This window comes from Lathamus discolor, chromosome 5 (genome assembly GCF_037157495.1).
Source record: "Lathamus discolor isolate bLatDis1 chromosome 5, bLatDis1.hap1, whole genome shotgun sequence".
Lineage (NCBI taxonomy): Eukaryota > Metazoa > Chordata > Aves > Psittaciformes > Psittacidae > Lathamus > Lathamus discolor.
This window is the reverse complement of record NC_088888.1, coordinates 13,813,778-13,837,269: the sequence shown is the minus strand read 5'-3', so window position 1 is coordinate 13,837,269 and position 23,492 is coordinate 13,813,778. Positions and strand designations below refer to the sequence as shown.

At 38.0% G+C, this 23,492-nt stretch overlaps 1 protein-coding gene across 4 annotated transcripts in view; it reads right to left on the bottom strand.

Annotated features, from left to right (window-relative positions):
* The window catches only part of EPRS1 (glutamyl-prolyl-tRNA synthetase 1), a 37,709-nt gene extending 14,901 nt beyond the window's left edge, over positions 1–22,808 (bottom strand). The window contains exons 1-19 of one of the 4 annotated variants that reach the window (XM_065679853.1): positions 22,705–22,808; positions 20,227–20,311; positions 17,066–17,165; positions 15,012–15,168; positions 14,546–14,685; positions 13,805–13,899; positions 12,583–12,709; positions 11,820–12,012; positions 11,051–11,222; positions 9,867–10,100; positions 8,427–8,511; positions 8,032–8,091; positions 5,535–5,645; positions 3,854–3,990; positions 2,921–3,128; positions 2,361–2,473; positions 1,654–1,771; positions 1,178–1,549; positions 67–297 (exon numbers count right to left, since the gene is read on the bottom strand). In XM_065679853.1, coding sequence (XP_065535925.1) covers positions 67–297; positions 1,178–1,549; positions 1,654–1,771; positions 2,361–2,473; positions 2,921–3,128; positions 3,854–3,990; positions 5,535–5,645; positions 8,032–8,091; positions 8,427–8,511; positions 9,867–10,100; positions 11,051–11,222; positions 11,820–12,012; positions 12,583–12,709; positions 13,805–13,899; positions 14,546–14,685; positions 15,012–15,168; positions 17,066–17,165; positions 20,227–20,311; positions 22,705–22,750 — 2,784 coding nt within the window. In that variant the 5' untranslated portion in view covers positions 22,751–22,808. The remainder of the gene's footprint in view (positions 1–66; positions 298–1,177; positions 1,550–1,653; positions 1,772–2,360; positions 2,474–2,920; positions 3,129–3,853; positions 3,991–5,534; positions 5,646–8,031; positions 8,092–8,426; positions 8,512–9,866; positions 10,101–11,050; positions 11,223–11,819; positions 12,013–12,582; positions 12,710–13,804; positions 13,900–14,545; positions 14,686–15,011; positions 15,169–17,065; positions 17,166–20,226; positions 20,312–22,704) is intronic. The other 3 variants (XM_065679854.1, XM_065679855.1, XM_065679856.1) reach the window with 3 other exon arrangements.
* Positions 22,809–23,492: the final 684 nt, after the last annotated feature.

Here is a 23,492-nt window from a genome sequence, read left to right as displayed (position 1 = left end):
CTGCAATCAGGTTTTAATTTAAACTGAAAATACTGTTCCACCTAGAAGTATTCATTGCTAATACACCTTTGAAGCTTTCTCTGATTTCAGCTTGCGGACCACGTCGCCTTGTTCAGCTACTTTGCTGTATAGAGATTTGCTGTCTACTGGACATGAGGATGGAAGAGTAGAAACAGAAGAAGACTGAGGGAGGACAAAGACCACAGGTGGGCTTCCGGGTTTGTACTCCTGGCCTGTCTGTTGTTTATATTCTGCCTTTAGGGATAAAAGGACTTCCACAGCAGCACCTATCTCACCCTGAAAGACAAAGGAAAGGGCAGAAAGAAGGAGGAACAAAGACTTAGAGACAGGAGACTCTGAAGTGCTCATTAAATGCTTTCATGAAAAGACCTGCAGTTTATGCACACCTATTCCATTTTCTTAACTAAATAGCAGAGCTGTTCAGCTAAGTTTTCTCTGCTAGCTTCCTACTTGAACAAAGTGGCTCCTCTTAAGGGATATGCAACCCTAACAGTCCTAAGTAGAATTGTAACAATAAATTAGTTTCGATCTTCCCATTTAGATTTGATGGTGTTGCCAAGACACTACTATGAACAGTATTTAACCACCACACAAAGTATGTCATTTCCCATCTTTTCTTTCTCTGCATTAGAAAGAATGGGAAGAACACAGCTACTAGTAGCTATGTTTTCTATGCTCAGTTCCAGACAGGAAGGTCTCTCAAAAATATCTTAAAGATTTGAACCTTTACTTTTGTTTTTCCTTTCTGATCATGGGAGTTTGTTTGGTTTGGCTTTAAGGTCTAAATAGCAACAAGTCAATCTCAAAGTCACATAACTTGACCATATTGTGTTAAATAAACAAATAAATAAAATATTGTAGGATATTTTAACCCCAAGGACCAGATTTGGATACTTAATCCACTCATGGTGTGGGAGGAACAGCAGTTTAAGAAAAATAGGAATTTACCTGCATCTTTATGACCATTAACCCAAAGTTTGTCATTCATATCTAGCTAAAAGACAGGTACTGGAAAATACTAGTCTTGACAGAGCAGAGCCCAGTCCAAATGATGACCACTATGAAAGCATGGATCCATAAGCACCCATTCCCCCCCAAAGACAGAATAACGGGCTATGCAAACCCAAACAGAAGAAGTATCAGTTTAATCAGTCACCTTAGGTGCTTTCTCAGCTTTCAGTTTTCGGACCACCTCTCCTTGCTCTGCTACTTTATCATACAGAGCTTTACTATCCATGGTACCAGAGCTCTCAAGCTTTGAAGATGGTTCAGTTACAGATACTGGAGGATTTCCAGGCTTATACTCCTGTCCTGTCTTCTCTTTGTACTCTGCTTTCAAGGCCAGCAACTGTTTCACAGCTTTATCAATATCTTCCTTTGCTGCCTTCTTAGCTTTCAAGTCACGAACTACATCACCCTGTGCAGACACCCTGTTGTAAATGGCCAGGTGACTTTCAGATACAGTACAGGTTGGAGCAGAGGTATCACCAACAGGTGGAGCAGATTTTCTTTTTGCAGCTGAACTAGCCTTAAAAAAAACAGAAAAAAACCCAAGTATTTAGCATGATAATCTTGTATAGTAATAGATGTACATAACATATTTTATGGCGCTTTTACAAAACACAAGTTTACCTCTTTCTTTGCAGTTTCAGCTTTGGTCTTCTCTTTTGATCCAGATGTTGGCATTTCCTTAGTGTGTCCATCAGGGATGTAAATCAAAATGCACGGGGCATCTTTACAGCTGTAAGGACTATGAAAGGATTTATAGAAAACACAACAATAAAGGAAATACACAATACATATTGAAATGTTTACAGAAATAAATGTTCTACTCTTCCTACAAGATGGTCTCACATTTATCTTTGTGCAGAACAGTAGTTCTCCAAATTTACATCAGTGGGGTTCTGCACTGATTCCTGTTATTTCAAGTTTTCTTTATAGTACAATATTATGTTGAAATGCAATGTACTTTATATGTTTGGTACTTGCTAAAGAACTGTTACAATTAAATAGTACCTGCACACTACAATTGGGCAAATGTTTTATTCCGTAACACTGTTTCTTAATTTATATACTTAGAATCACAAGTAAACCATGATCTTTCTAACCAAGTCCAAGGTAGCTGGGTGTACCAGAAGTACCATGAACTTGGCTTAGACAGTTTGAAGAGGTACGAACGTACAAGCTAAAAGCTATGCCTGGCCATCGAAGTATTCCATAGAAAGGTCATGGTAAAGGGGAAAACATTAGCCTTGCCAGTACATGTGTGAAAGCATTATAACACAACAAGCTAAAGCAAATTTTGTGAAGCCTCCTTAGGCCATTCTTAGGTAGCTTACCTCACTGGCTCATAGGGCTGATCACAAATAAAGAATCCTCTCCTCTGAAGTTGTATGATGTCCCCTTTTTTCAGCTCCCTAAGGCAAGGATCACCTAACATCAGTTCTTCTTGCTGTAAGTGTTAAAAGAAAACAGTCCAAATGTAACACAGCACCAGAAATAACAAGAAATAACAAGAAATACAGTACAGCTGTAGAAGGATACTGACAGTTTTCTGTTTTTTGAAGAGCTGAAATACTAGTTAATTCCAGGATCAAGAAGATGCTATATCATAAGAATATATCAAGACAAAAACTCAAAACTCTTTGGTCCCTGGTCTAAAAGCCAGATAATCCTGAGAAAAAACAAGTCAAGTTTTGATTTTAAACTTATGAGAGGGTAAATGGAAACATGGAAACTAAACATACCAGCACATAATTTTCTTATTGGAGAAACTGAACTTAAAAAAGAGTAATTAAATTTAAAAAAGAGTAATTAAATTTAAAAGAGAAACAGTGATGGCAAAAAAAACTCGTGAACATTAAGCTCTGTGGAATAAAGGGGATAAAAGGTAACTTACCTTGCTATTTCTGTTAATGTATTGCTTGAAATCTTCATCTTTACCTAGAACTGGCTTAGTGATTAGATGCTCATAATTAACACAGACAGTTGGGACGAGTGGTGCACATGGAGTTTCTGCTAACCAAGTGATCTTAGTCGTTTTTTTGAAGTCCTTATTCTCTAAGTTCAACTTGGCATTGATGGACACAATTTTTCCATTTGAATTTCTACAGGAAAACAGAGATGGTAACAGTAAAGCTTAAATAATTAGTTCTCATTTGATACGACAGACCACCAACTCACTGAAAAACAAGTACTCAGAGTTCATTTTTGAAGTGTGGGAGATGTAAGTAATGCAAGAGTGTACTCACTGCTGTTGAAGTTCCCCTTTAATTTTAATTCATTAATATCAAGAGGCATTAAAGAACACAGGAAAAAAATCTCTACATATTTATGTTCTCTGCCCCAACTCACCTCATTCTGCCACTGCCTCAACACAACCACTTCAAAGTTACTATGATGATATTAATGGTTTCCTTCCTTACCTTAACAGCTCTGCAACTGAAACTGTGATAGATTTAGGGGTTTTTATTATGCAACAGCAGTACTTCTTACAGGGTGAAAGTTGTTAAAATTCCAGGGGTTTTTTGGTCTAAAAAAGTTGCTTCGCAGTGGAAATACTGCTGCTGAAACATGGGGAACACTGGATGAGAAGAACGTGCAGTATCAGGACTGACCGTTGATTTCAGACCTGAATCTACAGTAAAATACGCTTGAAGCTAAAATTGAGTTTCGTAGTATATTTCAAAGTAGATATCAATAGAAAGAATCACAGAATGGATATATATGGACAACCATTAATATCTTACTGCTAGAAGCTACCTATTAAAAGAAAAATCAACAAAAAGCTGAGAAGCAAAATCTGAATTTCATCTCCCAGTAAAGAGGTTACCTGTTTAATTTGGTGATGGTAATATTGCCCCAGTTTATGAATGTAACCACCTCTCCCTCTGTCAAGGTCTCTGCATCTGCACCCTCGATGAGGACTCTGGAGCCGTACCACACAGGTTTCAACCCAACAGCGTCATTCTGTGAACAGTGATTTTGATTTCAAAGGAGAGATTGTTATTAAGCTGACTAAAGTTAATGCACTGCCAAAACACTGCATGACAAGACAGATGAAGATATAAGATCGACAATAAAGTCATGCAAAGCTACAGTATTCTTTCACTACTCTCAGGCTTCTCATTCACAAGTGTTGCATGCATTCCTCGAACAGTCAAAAAATCCTATCTTCTATGAAATACCAGCTCCAAAGCAACTGATACCATATCCCATTTCCTTAAAGTCCATACATCTTTAAGATCATAAAGGTGAAAGCTGAGCAAGTTTTTCCTCAAGTTTCCATTTTGCTATGCAAATTCCCTTCAAAAATAATATCATAACTCTCATTTTTGCCTTTTATATAGTTAATATGGAAAAAAATATGGAGCTTCTCTCAGCTGCATAGATTTTTAAAGACAGAAACTGGAAATACTAAAAATACTGAGCTTTAAAAGCATCTCAACAGTGGAGATAAAAAATAAGACAGACAGCTGGGAGTTCAGACTTTTTCTCAACTGAAATTTGTTTCTTCTGATCAGTACTTATATACCGGAAGCAGCATTTTTAATGTGAAAGTTTTACTATACTGGCTTGCACTGACCAAACTTCAGATTTTTCGACTCTTAAACAGCAAAAATTCTCACTTGGCATCTGCTCAAAACTGGTTTCCTTGTTTATCTGTCAGGGGGAGCAGGCAAACTGAATGTCTGCCTCTTAGTTACAAGAGATGGCTATAAGAACATCAGAGCAACAAAAATGAAAACAAATGAAGCAAAACCTCAAAAATATTCTCGTTTGTCAGCATAAGTGTGATAATCTAAGGGCTACTTTCAGTGAAGCTTAAGTGCAAGTTGAGATACCAGGCTCAAAGGAAACCACCTTCCTAACTGTAGTGCCAAAAAAAAAAAATAATTGTATCAGTAATGCAGTCCTATTCTTAAAAGATATTATGCTGTTTTGTGGATACTAAGAGTATCAAATTAACAAGTTCTTGACTTTTGATAGTAACTACTTGCTATCCTAACTTAAAATCATTAAAAAATCCAGAGATTGGTAGAATTAAGAGGTTAATATATCACTTCTCTACATGAGTCTAATTTTACAAAGTAGTTTAAAAATACATCCTTCATTCCTCACACTTACAGATAAGCAGCATTTACTGTATTATACTCACAAAGCTTGAATAAAGTTTTCTATTTAAATTTCTCTATGAAAGTTAGTATCAAGCAGCAATAAAAACAGCCTAAGCATCACTCCATATTTGTAACACCTTGCCTCTTCTGAGGCCTTTCAATGCATTCGACATATTTACAAAAGCAGTTTCCTATATCCTCTTAACAGAATAAACATGTTTGGTAGTTGCCTAGTCTTTGACAATTCTGTGGGGGAAAAAAAAAAAAACACCTCAGTTTTCTCTCATGCTTCCTGCGCAAGTTAAAAGCAGGACTGTCCTTGCTGACTGCTCCAAGCCAAGGTACTTTCAATCTTACTGATTTGCAATACAAGAATATTAAGAGTAAAGCAAGAACCTTGGGATGTTTAGCCACTTCTTTCATCTCCTCTTGAGCTTCAGGAATATTTACTGGGACCACTGTGTCTTTCAGTAAAGCAGTGTACCGAGGTGCTACTGGGTCTATAACCTACAGAAAACAAATGAGGCAGATCATGAATAAATGACATTGACAGAGAAGTAAGATGTTGCATAAAACAATCACCACCAAAAAGGTATATTAACTGATATTCTTTATGTTACTGCATTTTTTTTATGTTTGCATTAATGTCACTTTAATCCTAACGTACAGAAAAGTGAGAAAACGGTGGTAATACCTCACAATTTCCCATCTTTACTGAACTACTTCCAAGTAAAAACTAAGGATTGGGTACTACTGACACCAAAAGTAACCAAATTTATGAGCGAGTGCCTTATAGGGAAGACAGCAAAATGAGCAAAATGTACTTAGATATAGTTCTACTACGCACATAGGCTATTCTTTCTCTCTAGATAGCTGAATTTAAAGTGATAATTTATCAGTGCAGTTTGTTCTTTTTCTTGAAGGACAGGACCTGATCCCGTACTCATTTTTCAGGTCAATACTCCAGCAGAATCAGGGACAGACCTGGCTACACAGGAAGCACCAATTAAGCCTGCAATTTTAACACAGACACATTAGATACTATAATAAGGCAACACCATAACATTGACTTCATCAGGATTTCTACAAAGTGAGTTTGGCAAGAAAAAGATACCTTTATTTTTTATCCTTTTTTTTTTTTTTATCCTGTATTTTATTTACTTTATCCTGTATTTTCATTGCCCATAACTGACAAGTTTTTCACAGCATTTTTTATACTTGAAATACTGGCTTGCCAGACTGTTCAGAGGCACTTCAAAAGATGATTCAATTAAAACAGTTGTTTAGGTCAAAGGAATCTCCAAGACATATCAGTTCAACTGGAAAACTAATACGAACACCTGCTTATATTAAGTGACTTTTTTTTCCCCTCTTTAGTTTATTCCTGCTTAAGTGAAAAGCTACATGGAAATTTTAGAAAGAAAAAGCATTTAGCATCCAATTCTTGACATTAGCAAATAAGGCAATATGATGATATACTTTTTAAGATGTCACACATTTGCAAGTTCATAGTCATTGAAAACAGACTTCCAAATGTTAGATGCATGCTTTAAAAAAGATTTGTGCATGTATCTCAAAATTGAGGTGTATTATGTGATTTAATATAGTAATTTTGATAATCAAATAACTGAATTTTACAGTGTCATTACCAGGTTCTACTTTACACATTAAAACTCAAATCCTCCCTCAGATGACAGGTGTTAAAAAAATTAGTAGCATAATTACAGGGTAACATATAAAGTAAGAGCTCAGAAGTCCTGGAGCTCAGAACTACCTGTGTGCAACTAACTGTTTTTGCACGTATTACAGATTGCAAGCCATGCACAGAGATACATGTAAATCAAGCTGGCTAATAAATTTATTGCTGTCCAAGGAACTGCATCTAAGAAGCTCAATTTAAAAGCCAATTCAAAAAATGAGCCCTGACAATCCATTGTGCATTTCCCAAAAAAATACAGTTCTTAGTCATAAATATATTTATGCAGCAACAGAAAGAACCAATTAATAAACCTTTGTGTATGTAGTAGACCAAATGCAAAAGACATGAATAAATACAAAGACACATGCTAGACAAGCAAAAACTACTTAAATGAACAGATCTGGGTAGTATCTAAGCGAAACCAAGCAGGAATCCCAATGCAAAATAACAGGTGTTTCCACAATCGCACAAAATATGCCATCAGCATTGTAACACTTCGCCTTATTATAGTGTCCAAGCATCCGCTGCCAAAAAGCAACTAACCATGTCAAGATGCAATATTCCTTATTTGACATTCAGTCAGAAACATCAGCAGTGCTGGCTTTATCTCCGCAGCTCATCGTCCTTTTGCCAAAGAAAGGAAAAGCGGCCAACGTGAATCCAATTGAGGGATATTTGTGTTGAAGTTAACAAATAAGCCAAACCAGAAATGGGCAGCCTTTTGAAACTAGGAATAATGCATTTTCAGTGAGTTTGTAGAGCTCCTGTTATATAAGCAAATGTGACTGTGCTATGGAAGCTGCAAAATGATAGCTTATGCTATGTATGCTTACAGCACTGTAAGCTATATGCTAAGGTAAAAAGCGTTAAGTAATACCTTCTTACAGATAGCTCGCAGCTTGAAAGCAGAAAAATGAAATGCAGTTTTCAGATCAGATTTACAGCAAATATCATTATCTTTCCCCATACTACTAAATAAGGCAAGTCAGTATTGGCATAGGAGAATCAATAGGATTAGTGCTAGTTCAGGTTACAAAGGGGGGGGGGACATTCCATTTTCCTGAAAGTGTGCCAAATGATGCAACATATTGCAACTGCTATTTGTTGTAATAAGCACTTTAATGAACGTTGGATCCTCTACATATCCCAGAAAGAGGGTATCAGGAGTAGCATGAAATTCAAGTAAGCACATACCTTTTTGTTAAAGGACCAAATTTTATCCCACTCCATATTCACAACAGATCTAGAGGAGCCCTGGGGAAAAGCCAGAACAAAACACATTAATATAAATATTAGAGCTCTTAGACTTACTTAACACAAAGCTCTTTAAAGACTACAAACCCTCTACAGTTTGCCTTCATCAAGGGTTTAGAAGGACAACTTTAGCTTGCAAAACAAACACTTTGATAAGTAAGAAACCTGCTACCCCATTTCACCAGGACCTCCTCAAAGGTGTTAATACTGTTGAAGTAGTACACATGAAAGCACCCTTAAAAGAAGAAACCTCCCAGTGACAAATACTTTAACTAAAGCTTCACAAAAACTTGTCCTTACCAAGTGAGATTTGAAAAATCAAAGTAAATACCCACCTGAGCAGCAATAAATTGTTTTAGCCCTTCAACTGTCATGCCTCTTCTTAGGACACCACGCACAGTGGGAAATCTTGGGTCATCCCTAGTAAAGACATTTCATTAGTGTCACGTGTTGAGTTTTACCTATTTACACTGATCAAAAACTTCACTAATGCCACAAGTAGAAGGCACAACTTCAGTGTATTTTGCTTGTGTTAATTAAGACCTAAATGAGAAGACCTAACTGAAAAGACTGAGCTCTTATCCATACAAAATGTACAGTGCAGGTTCTCTTCTACTTCACCTCAGGGAGGGAAGCCAACCCTCAGTGAAGTGGCTCTTTTCTTAAGTTTCTCAAAAACTGGTAAGGCAAAAATTACGTTTTATCACAGTACCTCCCTTCCAATGGCACCTGAATAAAGGAGCCTGAAACAAAAGGCTTCTTTCTTGCTCAAGAGAAACCAGAAAGAGATGAGTGACATGACAAGGTTATCTCTCAATGACACAACTGACAGAATTATACAAATTTTATTTTCTCATGCAACAAATAAAAAGGCCCTATCTGAAATATAAAATATGTGCTGGTGAGAACACAAGTCAAACCTTGGTGAGGACCTAACAGAGAGGCTTAGGGAAGGAGAGGTCATCCTAAGACCAGCTACACCACAAATACTTCCAACACAGTTGAAAAATAAAACCAACAGAAAAAGCACACTTTCTACATCTAAGTAAAATAAGCAAGCGGTCTAGGAAATTGTATAAAATGATGTTCCCACAGCCTGAGCACAGAATCACCTAGAACCAGCTCAGGAAAAACACTACAAGCAGCTGTATGACTTAGCGTCATTCATGGATTTCTTCAGACTCCTCAACCATGAAAGGAGGACTTCAGATGGTGGGCCCCCACAGCAGGAATGAACAAAGGAGCTTCTTTAGACTTCAAACTACTTGTAGAAGTGTAAACACAAGGCTCACCCTTTCTAGGAAAATGCTTAGGCTGCTAAGCTACTGAGCACTATCTGCGGAAATGCAGTTACCATGAAAAGAACAGAAAGAAGTTGGGGAGGGCAGTCAGGAGGGAAGCAGCAGAACAGATTTGACTAGATGGATAGGACCAGAAGTTGTTCAATTCAGGCCCCCTTCTGGCATTGCTCAGGAATGCATCTGATGACTCAGAGTGGAAAATGTGTAAATGGCACCCATGGCAAGAGCTAGAGTCCAAAAATAAGATACCTCATGCTTACTACAGGATACAAATATTTATGTACACAGTTACTGCAGAGTAGTAAACAGCCATAGTGTACAAGCAGAAGCCACTGTAATTATTCTATTTTCTTAAATATTGTTCACATACTCAATTCTTGCTGCTTTGATGCCTAAGTACTGTTCAAAACTGAGAATGTGCATCAGCCACAAACACCTTGAAGAACAAAGCTGAACTACAACCATGTAACTTACCATCCATCCACAAGCCCTTCGTTGACAAACCATGTAAGCTTTCTCTTAGAGAGCACAGTGTTGTTGAGGTTTAGCCGGCTGTATTCCCATATATATGGCTTCCTTATGCCCAGTGCCTCAATGATCCAGTAGAATTGTTCATCTCTGTCATGGTATTCAGTTGTTCTCAGTGCATGTGTGACCCCTTCAATACTGTCAACAATGGGGCAGGCAAAGTCATATGTGGGATAAACCCTGAGAAGACAAGACTTTAATTAGCAGGGTACAAGAACAAAACACTTGTCTCACATGTAAACATTTAAACTAAACTTAATTCTTATTTATATGTTAGAAATATTTATAATCTGTGATCCTGAAAACTTCTACATCAAGACTAAACCAGCATAAACACAACAAACTAACCACAAAAAGAGCCAGAGGGCAATACATTTTTAAAACAAAGCAAGCCTTCAATTGATCATAGACTTAATATTTAAGACTAAAAAACGTCCTACACTGCTATTGTTCCTTTCAAACATACAAATTCCTGACTTAAGGTGTTTGCTTTTTTTTTTCCTTAAATATCAAGAAGAATTATCAGTTCACTGAATAATGTGCAAAGCTTTCATGTTTAAAGCAAAACCTCTATCCACAGACAGAGCTTTACCATTATACACACATTAATGTTTCCAAAAAGGGAGTTGTCAGCTGGAAACAGAGGTTTCAAATAAGCACTGAACCATAGTCTTGAACAACTGGGTTACTTCAGTGCACAATGTAGTAATACTTCATTCTGCACAAATACAGCAGTTGCTGTAAAAATTGAAGCATCCATTCAGGTAAGTAGATCAAGAATATATTGTAGCAACACAAGATTGTAGCAGTGTAAAATTCCCATGGTTCTGTTTAAGCTCCAAGAGCTAAAGGAAACACCTTTGTTGTCCAAAACCCGTTAAGTCTCATCTCCTGCTTTGACTCAGAGCTCTTCACCAACATACGATGTATTTATGAACCAAAACTGAAATAATATTCACTGCTGACCAAGATGGCCAGCTCAGCTCACAGGTTTTAAGTCCTTTGCAGAAGCTTCAGGAAGTCAAGGGACTCATTACATATTCTGACTAAAAAATTCTAACAAGTTACAACTGTTAGAAGAAAGGGAAAGACCAAAAATTACAGCCCACACAAGGAGAGAGCAGACATACTTGTAGGTACTTCCAGTACGTGGGTGAGGCTGGTTTTTACAACGATAAAGAGTCGGATCTCTCATACATCCATTGTTACTACTCATATCTATTTTTGCTCGTAGACAACAAGTTTGTCCATATTCTGTTCCCTTTTTCATTTCTTCCCACATTTGTAGGTTCTTATTAACACCTAAGAACAACAAAAATAAATTACTTTCTAAGGCATTATGAAGCTGATATGGAACCACGTTTCATTACTGCAGTAACAAAAAGCAATGTCACCCCCTCTTTAGACACTGGAATTCATTTTCATACATTTTACACTTAGAATTGTTTTAAAAGTGGTGATGAATTCGCATATACACAAGTGTACTGCAACTGTCTAAATACACTTATTCCAGCCTTACAGAACAAAGCACTAAACACTTCCAAGCTCCTATAACGACCTTAGAGATATGCAGTTAGTCATCTCAACCATTTTTGTTAATAAAAAAAAAAAAAATCACCGAACCATAGAATAGTTAGGGTTGGAAAGGACTTTAAGATCATCTAGTTCCAACCCCCCCTGCCATGGACACGGACTCCCCACCCCAGATCATGTCACCCAAGGCTCTGTCCAGCCTGGACTTGAACACTGCCAGGGATGGAGCATTCACCACTTCTTTGGGCAACCTGTTCCAGTGCCTCACCACCCTCACAGTAAAGAACTTCTTCCTTATATCTAACCTGAATCAAGTTTTGATGCCAAATTAGAAAGATAAGAAGACAGAAGCTTAAAATATCGTACAGTTATTTCTGTGTTTAGATTCCACTCTTTGCTCACGTTCTGCTTTCATTTGCTCTGCAGGAGTATCATCCACATATGCCTTCCCTTCTTGAATAAGCTTCTCAGCATATTTCATTATTGTTTCAAAATGATCTGAGGTATATGTAAATTGATCCGGTTTGATGTGCAGCATCGCAACATCTTCAAGAATAACCTGCAAAGTGTGAAATTGTATACTGTAATATTCAGGAAAGTTAGTTTTCTTAAACTTCTATCCTCTTCATGCCAGATGCAGTGTTTTTAATGCTCTACCGTCCAGGAAGGATAAGCCACAAGAATAACATGACATGCATAAAAGAAAACAGAGGCAGGCATTTTTCATTCATTCACAGGCTGTAATTATACGAGATCAGACTTTAAAATTATGAGATTAGACTTAAATAACTTTAAGAAAGAGGTAGGACAAGAAAATTAGATGAAAGCTTAAACAAATTACTTGTTACAGACCAAGTAGTATTTATAGAATGAAAACAACAGTGTACTGCAAGAGTTGTGTATCTACATACTGTAAAATAAATATTGAGAAAGAGAAGAAATAAGCTACCAGTAAAAGAGCTTTAAGCTTTTTAAGGTGAAGATGATGGAAATTTCTTCCAAGCATTAGACTTAAGTGCAATATTGATACTGTAAGTCTAGTACAAAAAAAGTGTGGAAGCAGACCTGTTTGTCATTTACCTCTGAATTAGCTATACAGTGAATGGATTTCCTTGCTCTTTTACCATACCTTTTCAAAGTCTTCTTTCTCTTTTTCTGGATTTGTGTCATCAAATCTCATAATAAGCTTGCCTTTAAAGTTAACTTGGTAGTGCTGATTCAGCAGAGCAGCTTTGGCATGACCAATATGCAGATACCTAAAAAGGAAATAAGAAAATAAATATGTACACCAGCACTTCTTTAAGTAGATTTCTCTTTAGGGAGGGAAGGGGAATGAATGGAAAGCAATATTCAAGTCTAACAAAAAAACAACCCAGGATATTTGTATGAATACTATGCATTTATGAAAGTAGATTGTGTTTTTCTACCATAAATTTAGTAGCTGTTAAAAATACTTAAATCTGTATATTAGGGTGTCACTACAAATATAAAGACAGGACTACAATTATCTCCAGTTTTACAGGCTAACTTAAACCAACTGTTCATGATCCTCAGTAGTAGCTACCAAACAATCTGAAGCCACCATATTCAGAAGAGTGGAATTTTCTGAAATGGTGGTTACTATGTATATTTAACATAAGCTAAAAGCTACTGTCAATTTAAACTAAATATAAAAAACACAAACCCACAAATGACAATCACTTCCAAAAAAAGTTTCAAATATGTGTCCTTTAACAACAGCGTTTTAAATAAAATACCAGAATTAAGACACTAAACTAATGTAACATGTGAACAATATGTGTTATACACATACATGCACATAATATATAACTTATTTTTGAGCAATAGTTTATACTGGACTAATAGAGTAAAAGACATTATTACAGTAGTGACAATGCTGAACAGCCAATTTAATAAAGAAATGCAAATGGAAATCTTACAGCTCATCAAGCAATTCTAAAAAGAAACATAAAATGAAAAGCTGCCTGAAAATTACATTTATTAAATTGGTTCTCAGATCTCCACTCTACAGTCTTTAAGGAGTCTGTGTTTTAGGACCAAGTACAGTCTGGACCACTGAGCCAAAGGCCTCAATTACACATCTGGTATGAAGCTTCCCGAAGCAAGGCTATCCCATCCCTGCATCGTTTCCTTCTCAAATCTAAGCTTCCTTGAGAAGCACTATGAGTCCTTCCACCCAATCCCTAAAGTACATATAAAGATTTAAATACTCTTTTGGCTTAAAAGTCTTGTCTGATAAGCTAATTAACATCCTCATCAAAGCACATTTTTTGGGCGGTTTTCTGAAAGAAAAACATAAAAAGAACCTTCTCTAAGTATTTGTTTCTTACCCACTTGCTTCAGGAGGAAACCTTACAATGACCTTTCCCATCTCCGCACCAGGAAGTTCAACAAACTTTCCAACATCGGCTTTCTTTTCCGTTGCCTTAAAAATTAAAGAAACATAATTACAGATCACATTAGCTGTATAATCAGATATAAAGCTCTAGATAACAGCTTCTGCACCAACATATCTTTTCAAACCAGACAAACAAAGGCTGCTATATCAAACCCCAAATTCATCTCTTCATGACTTTCACATTACTCTTAGTCCATCAAAACAAGATTAATTCTGGAGTTTTAAGTTACTGTTTTCAAATTTGATGCAGTACTGAGAAGTCCCACCAAGTTCTTTAATTTATTCCACAGAAGAAAACAGTTGCTAGCCAAGGTTTTTATCTTGGTGCTCTTAACCTGAATGCAAACAAGTTCGATCAACCAAAGACTGCAATCTTTGCAGGTCTATCAGGATCTCAAAATCCTCTTGAGAAAAAGCAAACAATATAACTAAAGAGCACTGCTGATTAAGAGGTGCCATTTTAACATTATTCCATGTAAGCACTGGACTACACCACTCATCCCTCTCTAAATATGAAAGGGACAGATTTATCTTTAAACAAAAGTTTACAATAATGTAATTTACTCTACAACTGATTCCTTTTAACTTTTAATTCTCCAACTTAATAAAACAATTTGTCTAATAGTGTATTCACACAAATAAAGCTACTCCCTTCAGAGAGAGCACATCTTACCATTTTAACCTTTGGTGTATCAGAAGCCCACTTGGCTCCTACTGCCTGAAAAGCATGCTGTGCCTCAAGAAAGCCATACCATCGTTTTGCATGGACAGGAGCTTTGTTTTGCTGTAGTTGCTCTTGCCATACGTTATTACCTGTTAGAAAAAAAAGTTTGCCAAGCTATTAAATCATGAATATGCAATGATTACTGAGAGCAATTTAAGACCAAGAAAAATTTATTATTTCTAAAATAATAGGGTATTTTGCAGAGTAATATATACCTCTTTCAATATATACTTCTTTCAGTAACTTGAACTAAGCACCAAAGAAACTTCCTCTACTAATAATAGTCATTGAAAAGTCTGTGCATGTAATTTTAGTCTGTATTACAAAATAATTTAAATATTTAACCCAAAATTTTGGGCCATAGCAAATTTTCACATTTAGGCACCAGGTAATAAAAAGACAATCTTACTGATACCTTTTAGTACAGCCCACACACACAAGTCTGCGAGACTCAGAGAGTTTCCGACCAAGTACGTTCTTAGAGACAGAGAGTGGTTGAGCTCTTGGACTGCTGAAAGAAACTGTTTGGCAGCAGCTAACTTCGTAGCACTGAACTCCAGCCAATGGTCAATCTAGTTTTAAGGGACAAAAGATAGTCAAAGTTACTAATGGGATAAGAAAGCTTGTTAAAGAAATGAAGTAATAAACAATTCATTTATCAGCTGAACAGAAAATATTAACTGGAATATAAGCATTAAGTATATTGGACAATAATCACAATATATACTTAAAGAACATTTAAAACAATGTATACTGAAACATTCATCCAGTACTATATTAACTGATTAATTTTCTTCCTTGAGGTTGTATTCAAACTGCAGAAAATATTAACTTTACTAAAGCTATTCCCATTGGTAAAAATAACTATGTTAGAACTGCTGATTATCACACAGAGTATATAATAGTCATCATTATCCTTCAAATATTTTGTTACTGCGTTTGTGACCTATTTGAACTTCCTGGTACTACTACAGGGTAAGTATGCCATTTTCCACTCAGTCCCTATCTTCCCTGCCTCATCTCCTTTAAGATTTGAAGAAATCAAATCCTTCCCCCATTTCCCTCCCCCCTCTCCCACAAAACTGTCCTCTCCCATAAAAAAGAAAAAAAAAAAAAAACCAAAACATTCTGGCACATAAAAAAACCCCACACTAATCAGGCCCTTGGTTAATAATGTAGCCCTGTCTATAAACTGAATCCCTCAATCCTGTAAGAGGCCAAGTTTCTCTTCCAGTCCTCTGTCCTTATTCCATGTGCAAGTGTTCTGTAAACTGCATCGGGAATCCTTCCAATATTTGAGCTGACGTGGCAAGCGCAGATGTAATTACACCACCACAGAATTCAGTTCAGTCATTTGCAGTTACGCTCCACAACATTTGTACTACAAGTGCAGTTGTCACTGTACTTCTCAAAGCACAACATTATTTCTGAAAGATGCAGAAGTGAAAAGTAGTATTTTATTAGAAATATCAATCTTGAAAGATTGTTTGCAGAGGTCTCAGCGTAACTTAAAAACAAGGGCTTTGGTCAGAGAGTTTAAATAGCCTCAAGATAGCCTACAACTTTTTAAATGCCTTACGAGCAACATACTAAGACAACATTTGAAACCAGCTATAAGGGTTGAAGAGTGATTCCTACTAGCTTCTAGTAGTTGTGGAAAAGAGCAGAATCAACTCCGTCAGTCCCTCCCCACATTTCACAGCAAATAAATTTTGATTTATGCGCTAGCTTCAGCAACCAACTCAAAATTTAGCACGATTATTCTGAGCTGGACTCCAGAGGAATTCCCTCTCATTTCATATAATACCCACAGTTCCTAATAATTTCTTGTAATCTGTGTTAGCAAGGAATATAGAAAAGATCTCTCTCTAGCACAAAAATTGTGGCGCTCTCATGGCACCAGGAGGGAACCACTATGGAATACAGGACTTTACACAAGGGAACACTCCGTCTATGTGGCAATGTCCTGACACATTTCACTGAATGAAACTGGGGACTGGGTTTTGTCCACAGCAAAAACTAATTCAGCATTTCAATATCATATATTGTTCCTTGGTGTTACACTGAAGTGTTACAAGGTAGCAACTGATGAAGATGATGATGATGATGAGAGCTGAGGAAAGAGAAGACGGAACATTGTAAATGTTCCCATTCCAACCTGAATTATTTTGTTATTAAACTGTCAGGTTCAGAGTTGTGGTTGTAGGGGCAGGACAAGGGCAACCCTTTCAAAGCTCAGATTTACAATTCTTCTTTACAAGAAGCAGCAAGCTTAAGAAAACAAAACCCTCAGTGTCACACATAGTTGGAACCTCAGTCTAACAACAGAATGCAGAACAGTACACACAAGTTCCAAAACAAAAACAAAACAAAGAAACCAAAAACTTTGCTCACAGACCAAAGGAGAGGAGAAAAAGGAAAAGGAAAAAAAAAAAAAAAAAAAAAAAAAGAGGCATGATTCCTTCTCACCTCAGTGTGTTCCAACAGATTTGAGCCATACAACCCAGCAGAACCAGCAACTCTAGCCAGGTAACGAGCTATTGAATTCACATCAGTAAATGAAACCTGCCTAAAAAAAGAAAGAGGCAAGATAAAGGTATGTTAAATTACTACCTCTGGTTCAAGTTTAATTGCACATAGTTGAAACATGTGTAAAGCAAAGCAAAATAGTTTCTGGGTGAACCAACAGGTACCAGGTCACCAGAGGAAAAAAAAAAAGGTATCTAGCAAAGAATGTACCAGTCCTTGCTTTTTTACCACCAGATGGAACAATAACTTTCTAAACATAAAGCAATTTTTTAGATAAACAGAAATTAAAGGAATAAAACTGATTACTCTTTCAAAGAATAAAACACTCTCTCCACATCTGACAGAATGTGTAAGTACAACCTGAGCTACATATTTTTCAGAACATATGGAGCTAGATCAATATTTGTTTTTTCATACAAGAAGGATGACTTTGAAGAGTTCCTAGAGAATCTACAGATGAATCAAGAGGTTTCCACCCAGGGTTTAAGGGCTATTATCAGGAATAAAAAAACCTATTCATTTGTTACTCACTTCACTCAATTTACACTTCACAGAGACTACCCCCTGTTGAAGAAACTTGGCTGTCTGTATTTCTGGTTTTTACTCAGCCTTCTCTAGATAAAAGACTAATTTGAATTTGGTTTTCCTTCTCAACAGATGTGGAAGCAGAAGGACCTCCAAAGAGCATACTGTTTTCTGTGTTTTAATCTCCCTTTTCTACCTCACACACAGCATTAGAAAGACTGCATACTGATAGAAATCTAGCTTCAAATTAATCTAAAACAAATGGGAACATTTTCAGTAAGATTCACCAAAGCAAAAGCTTCAAAAATAATCTTTAAAATAAAACTCATAATCTCAGATTAGTGCTCAACTTTCCAGAGAACTAGCTGACAGCCAAGTTTTAGCTAGTTAGTGAAAAGTTTGTCACCAGATTTTAACTGCACTTCAAAACATAACCTAGAAGAATAGCAAATGAAATGTTCTCTCTTGAACAAGCCATTAGAACTAATGTTTTCCTGGGGAAAAAAAAAAAAAGTAAAATCAAAGTCTAAAACATCCCAAATGAATTTCAAGTCATGCCAAAATAAGACAACTTCAGCAGAATTGATGCCATGAAATCCATTTACCAAAAGCATTAGCTGAGATAAGAGTTCAGCTGATGCTTCTCAAGTTACAGATACACTTTAAACAGACTTTAAAATAGAGAATCAATTTTTTTAATGATTGTGCAACCGAGCAAGAGAGAATTAATACAATATTAAGGTTTGGAATAACTTCTTCAACATAATTCAACGCCAGGGATAAGAGGACACTAACACAAAAAATTCCATCTGATGGAACCATGATTCCAGATATTAACCACACGTTACCAAAGTGCAGAGGAGGAGCTTTTTCTTTGTATTTCTGACAATTTCCATTACAGCTAAAATGCCTATTTCTGCAATACAGTGGGGAAAAGACACGACAATATGAAATTATTTAATAACATAACATTTCAAAGCCAAGTTCATGAATCTGTATTATTCCAAGGTCATCCCCATATGTCACAAGAGTGTACATGTGCATGTATTATCTTCTGGTATATTTATACACACACTGCCTAAAATGTGAAAGGAAAATGAAACCAAAACTAAGACTGTTTCAGGGTAAAATCTCATGCAACTAAAAAATATCTGATTAATTCTCATTATGTAAGTTGTGTCCCACATATGCATAGCACACCCTGAAATTATTAATGCTGTAGTAGCTGAGTCCCAATATAATCTGCCACATTTCTCTTGCTTTAATCCAAAAAAAAAAAAATCACAAATTCAATGACAGCACTAGACATAAAATCAGCTATTGCAGTAAGAATTAACTCATATTTGAGTTCAAGTCTAACATTTTAAACAAGCTCATATCTGAGTTCAAGTCTAATGTCCAGATACTTTGTTTAAGAAAGCAATATCTGCACCAGTAAAACAATCATTATGACTGAAGACTGTGAATCACGTTCTACTTTGCTTTTTTGCACAAATATGGACACAGTGACAAGCTCTTTCCCCTAAGGTTAGGAGACAATGAAAAAAGATCAGTGTTAGTTCATGAGGATCAGGTCAAGAGCTCTGCAACACAACATAAAAGTACTTGTAACCATTCTACAGACATTCAGGAACACCAATTTATGATGCATCTACTGAAGTAGGTCATAAAATGCAAGTTTGTTTTTTGAAAGAACTGACTGTTGACAATCATGATTAAAAGCTTACACTTATGATCACTAATTGCAAACTCATCATAGCTTCAACAAACTTTAAGTTAGGAATGCAATGTTTATAGGTCAAAATATGTACTTTACTGGAGATACTGGATATCAGAGATTTCTACTGATAGGTGAGTGTTACTTAAGATACATCTCCTCTTGCTATCCAGGTATTTTACCTCATGGAAGGTAAGATGACAATGCAGCTTTTCAAAATCAACAGCATTAGTCCTGCATTTCTGATCTATATATGATCCTACTCAGATCCTAAATCCAGCCTTTGTGCCCAACCTGAAAGTATTTATTCCAATGGCAGAGTATTTTTAGAAGGAGACAATGGATTTCCAAAACATTTTCCGAAATTCTTTCTCCAGGATGCAATGGATGGCATGGCATAGTGAATTAGCATTTTTCTGAGATAACACCATGCCTTCACTTAAATGCAGTAGTAAGTCCAAAATAGTGCCATATAAACTTTTGACATTCATTGCAGCACATATGTACAAGGTCCAAGGAATCTTGTATATACCAGTCTTGCCTAACATAAAATGGCTTTGCTTTTGATAATCCATGGCACCTCAAAAAGCCAAATAACTAAACAATAAAGTGACTGGTACAGCATAAAGGATTAGATGTAAGTGCATGCAAATAAAAATACCAAAGCTTTTTCCATAAAGACTAAGTTTGGAATATATTGTAAATGCTTTGCCTGTGCTACAAAGAGACAGTGATGCAGTGAAGAACAGAACCACATTCTTCTCTTCCTCCTACCTGTAAAGGTTACAGTCAATGTTACACCATGTGATTTCTAAAACTGCTGACCCAAAGCTGGAAGGAGAGATGCAAAGTCACTTACTCAGACACACAGAGGATGGTTTCTTTGCCTACTTCCACTGCAATTTCAACATCATTCTTCACATGCTCCACTGTCAGCAGAGCACCTTTAAAATAAGACAAAAAGATACTGAACTTTCTTCCAGAAAAGATATCTTTCATCATAGCAACAAAACAATTACATTTCTTATTAAACAGGACCAGCTGACCGAACTGGCTCCTTCAAGTAAGATTGTCCAAGAAAGAAATTAATGTTCAATCTCATATGCAAGAGGCTTCTTATTCTTGGCAATCCTTACAGCTTTGAATTGATAATGTCCAGCATTCAGTAACCTGCAGTGAGCTCAGCAAGTGTTAGCAGCAGTACATTTTGCTTCCTAAGGGTATTGTAAAAATCAGTGCTGTCCCCCACTATAGGTGGGGAGCGTAATCAAACTGGTTTAAATTATTGAACAGCATAGTAATGTACTCCATCCTAGCCCTGACATATGCATCAAAGGAGATCAATTACTGAATATGCCAGTACTTTCTGAACAAGGACAAGACTATTTTCAACCTGATTTAATGTTTATGAAAAGATTAGCCATTCAAAATGAAGAAACTCTATCCACGTAAAAGTGCAGGAAGCTTATACAGGGTTTTCAGAGTAACTAGTTCAGCAGGGAGAGTAAAAGGTGGTCTCTTTTTAGGCTACATTGTCAACTAGATAGGTCTGCTAATATTCAAAGTGCCTTGATGCAAACCTGCTCTGATCTTGATGATCTATAGCATGACACACTTGCTCAAACAAAGCGCTGAACTAACTTGGCTGTATTTCTGGATTGGCTCTGGTCCAGATTCAGCCTACTGAGCATAAGTAAAGGAGCTTGTGTTCTTTTGCTTTGCTCAGAAGCATGCACAAAGACAGAAAGTTTTTGCACAGTCAAGTATTACTTTAATTAACCTAGCCAAAGGACTATATTGTAGGTCTTGAAAGGCATCTAACCTTTTACAGTGCTCATAATGTGCCATGCACTTTATCTTCCCTAGGACAACACCCAGACTACCCAAGGCAGATGATGTAAGCTATTAATACGCTGGCCTAAATACAAAGCACTGGAGCTAGGAATTCCCCAGCTCTCACTTCTGCTCAGCTGCAGACCCTTCTTGTAGCCTTAAGCTTTTACCAACAGTAAGTCAAGGTTCCTCACCCCATCAGTTACCTGTAGAAGTCAGGATGACATCCCTTGCGCAATATGTTTGTAAGATGTGCAAGTATTTTAATAACACGAATGGAAATGCTTTGAAGACAAAAAGCATTATGCATACCAAGCTATGTAATTAATACCAACAGCATTAAAAGCTACTACACTTTGTCCAGTGCACAGCAGATGAATAGTACAAAGTAGGAATGAATGAGTGTGCTTGTCTTCTCAATACAAATGTTTACTGAGGTGCTTCCTCTATAATAGCTCTAAAATAATTATGTAATCTCTTGAATTACATCTCTAGTGCCACTCACCAGTTATCAAGAGATAAGAATCCTCCAAAGCCCTCCTAAATCCATGTTAATCAGCCCATATTGCATCATATCTTTTCAAACAAATTGGCATAAATGAGTATCAGGAGAAACATTATTTAAAACTTGTATATTATACCTTAAGTCAATAGTTACACAAGTTGTATTCAACTCTGAAATGCATTTAGGAATAACAGCATGCAAAGGAAATCAAGAAACTGGGATGAAGAATGTGAAGAAAATATATTCTGAGTAGTTAGAATGGAAAAGAGGTACGGAAGACATATAAAAGTCTGTGCAATGGAGGAGGTTCTCAGGTTTTTAAAGGCAAAATAACACCGAAGGGCAAGAAGCAAGTGAAAAAGCAGGATTTTGCAGTGAAACTCTGAACTAGCTCCCCAGACGAGCCAAATTTTAGCAGCAGGTTAGAACTGACAAAGACACATAATTCGGCAGAGCTCACAAGCAAGCAATCTGAATTCAGGCTGCCTTGAAACCGCATCCTCAGCGTGCTAACTCACCTGAGGGGTCCACCTATGACTCAGTTTCTTTAGCCTAAGTGCAAAGCAAACCGCCGGAGCAGCCGCCGGAGGGCGGCAGGACCTGCCCTGCCGGTGCCTGCGGATCGGGGCCAGGCGGGCGCTGCGGAGCGGGCGCTGCGGAGCACGACCCGCGGCCGGCGCCTCCTCAGCACCTCAAGCACCGGCGGGACCGACTGGGACGTGCCTGTCACGCCACCGGCCTGCACCACACCTCGGCAAGGCGGGCTCGTCCCGAAACCCTAAGGCCCATCAGCCGTCTCCCCCGCTGCCGAAGCCGCAGCGGGCACACGGCCCCAGGCTAGCCGGGCCGCAGAGGGCAGGACGAACAAGGGTCCCCCCCCACCTCACACCTCACCCGTCCCCACGCGCATGATGCAAGACGGCAACCTCACGAAGGGACAGCATCCCGCCATACCACCACCCAGCACAGCGGGAGGCGCGGGGCGCGCCATGCACTCACCGAGCGGAGGGCTGCTCGCGTTGACGGTGAGGCTCAGCGCCGCCATCCCGCCGACACGGCGCCGGAACCACGGCAGAGGCTGAGGCGGGACGCGCGACAGCGCCAGCAAAGCAAGCGCCGGCTCCGCAGGTCCCGCCCGCCGCCGAGGGGCGGGGCCGCGAGGAGCCACTTCCGGTGGCGGGGTGTGAGGGGAGGGGGGGATTTAGTCTCGGCCTCTGTGATGGTAGCGTTAGTCCGAAGGAGATGGGCATCCTGGAGCTGAGTGGGAAGCCTGGATGTTGTGTGGAGGCTGCCCCATCTCTCGCCTTGTTGTGGCCCTCTGCAGGGTTGGGTGCCGGCGGCTCTCTCAGGCAGAGGCTTCCCTAGAGCTTTGCAGGAGCTCACCGTAAACCAGAGGTAGACATGTGGCGGCGGCTGTAGGGAGAGCTTCCGTCGTGTTTCTGTCGGTAATGACACAAGTAAATCAAGCGGTGCGCATATACCGACACATGTGGTGAGGTGGTTTAGCAGTCTTTAGTTAAGACTGTTACTTGTTATGCTCCTCGTAAACGTGGATTTTGCAGTGTGGCCCAAGTTAGTCTTGGAATGAATTGCTAAAATGCTGTGTCAGCATTTTTTCTCTTCACGGGAGGCAGACTTAAGTTCACATTGTTGCAAGGACAATGCAGTGGTTTCCTCCCCCCCCCCCCCCATGTCTAATTTATAGATGGTATTACAGCACCTCATGTGCTGCTAGAGACATCATCAAATGCTTGATTGGTGGACTGGTGCTGTTTTGTGCAGTGGGT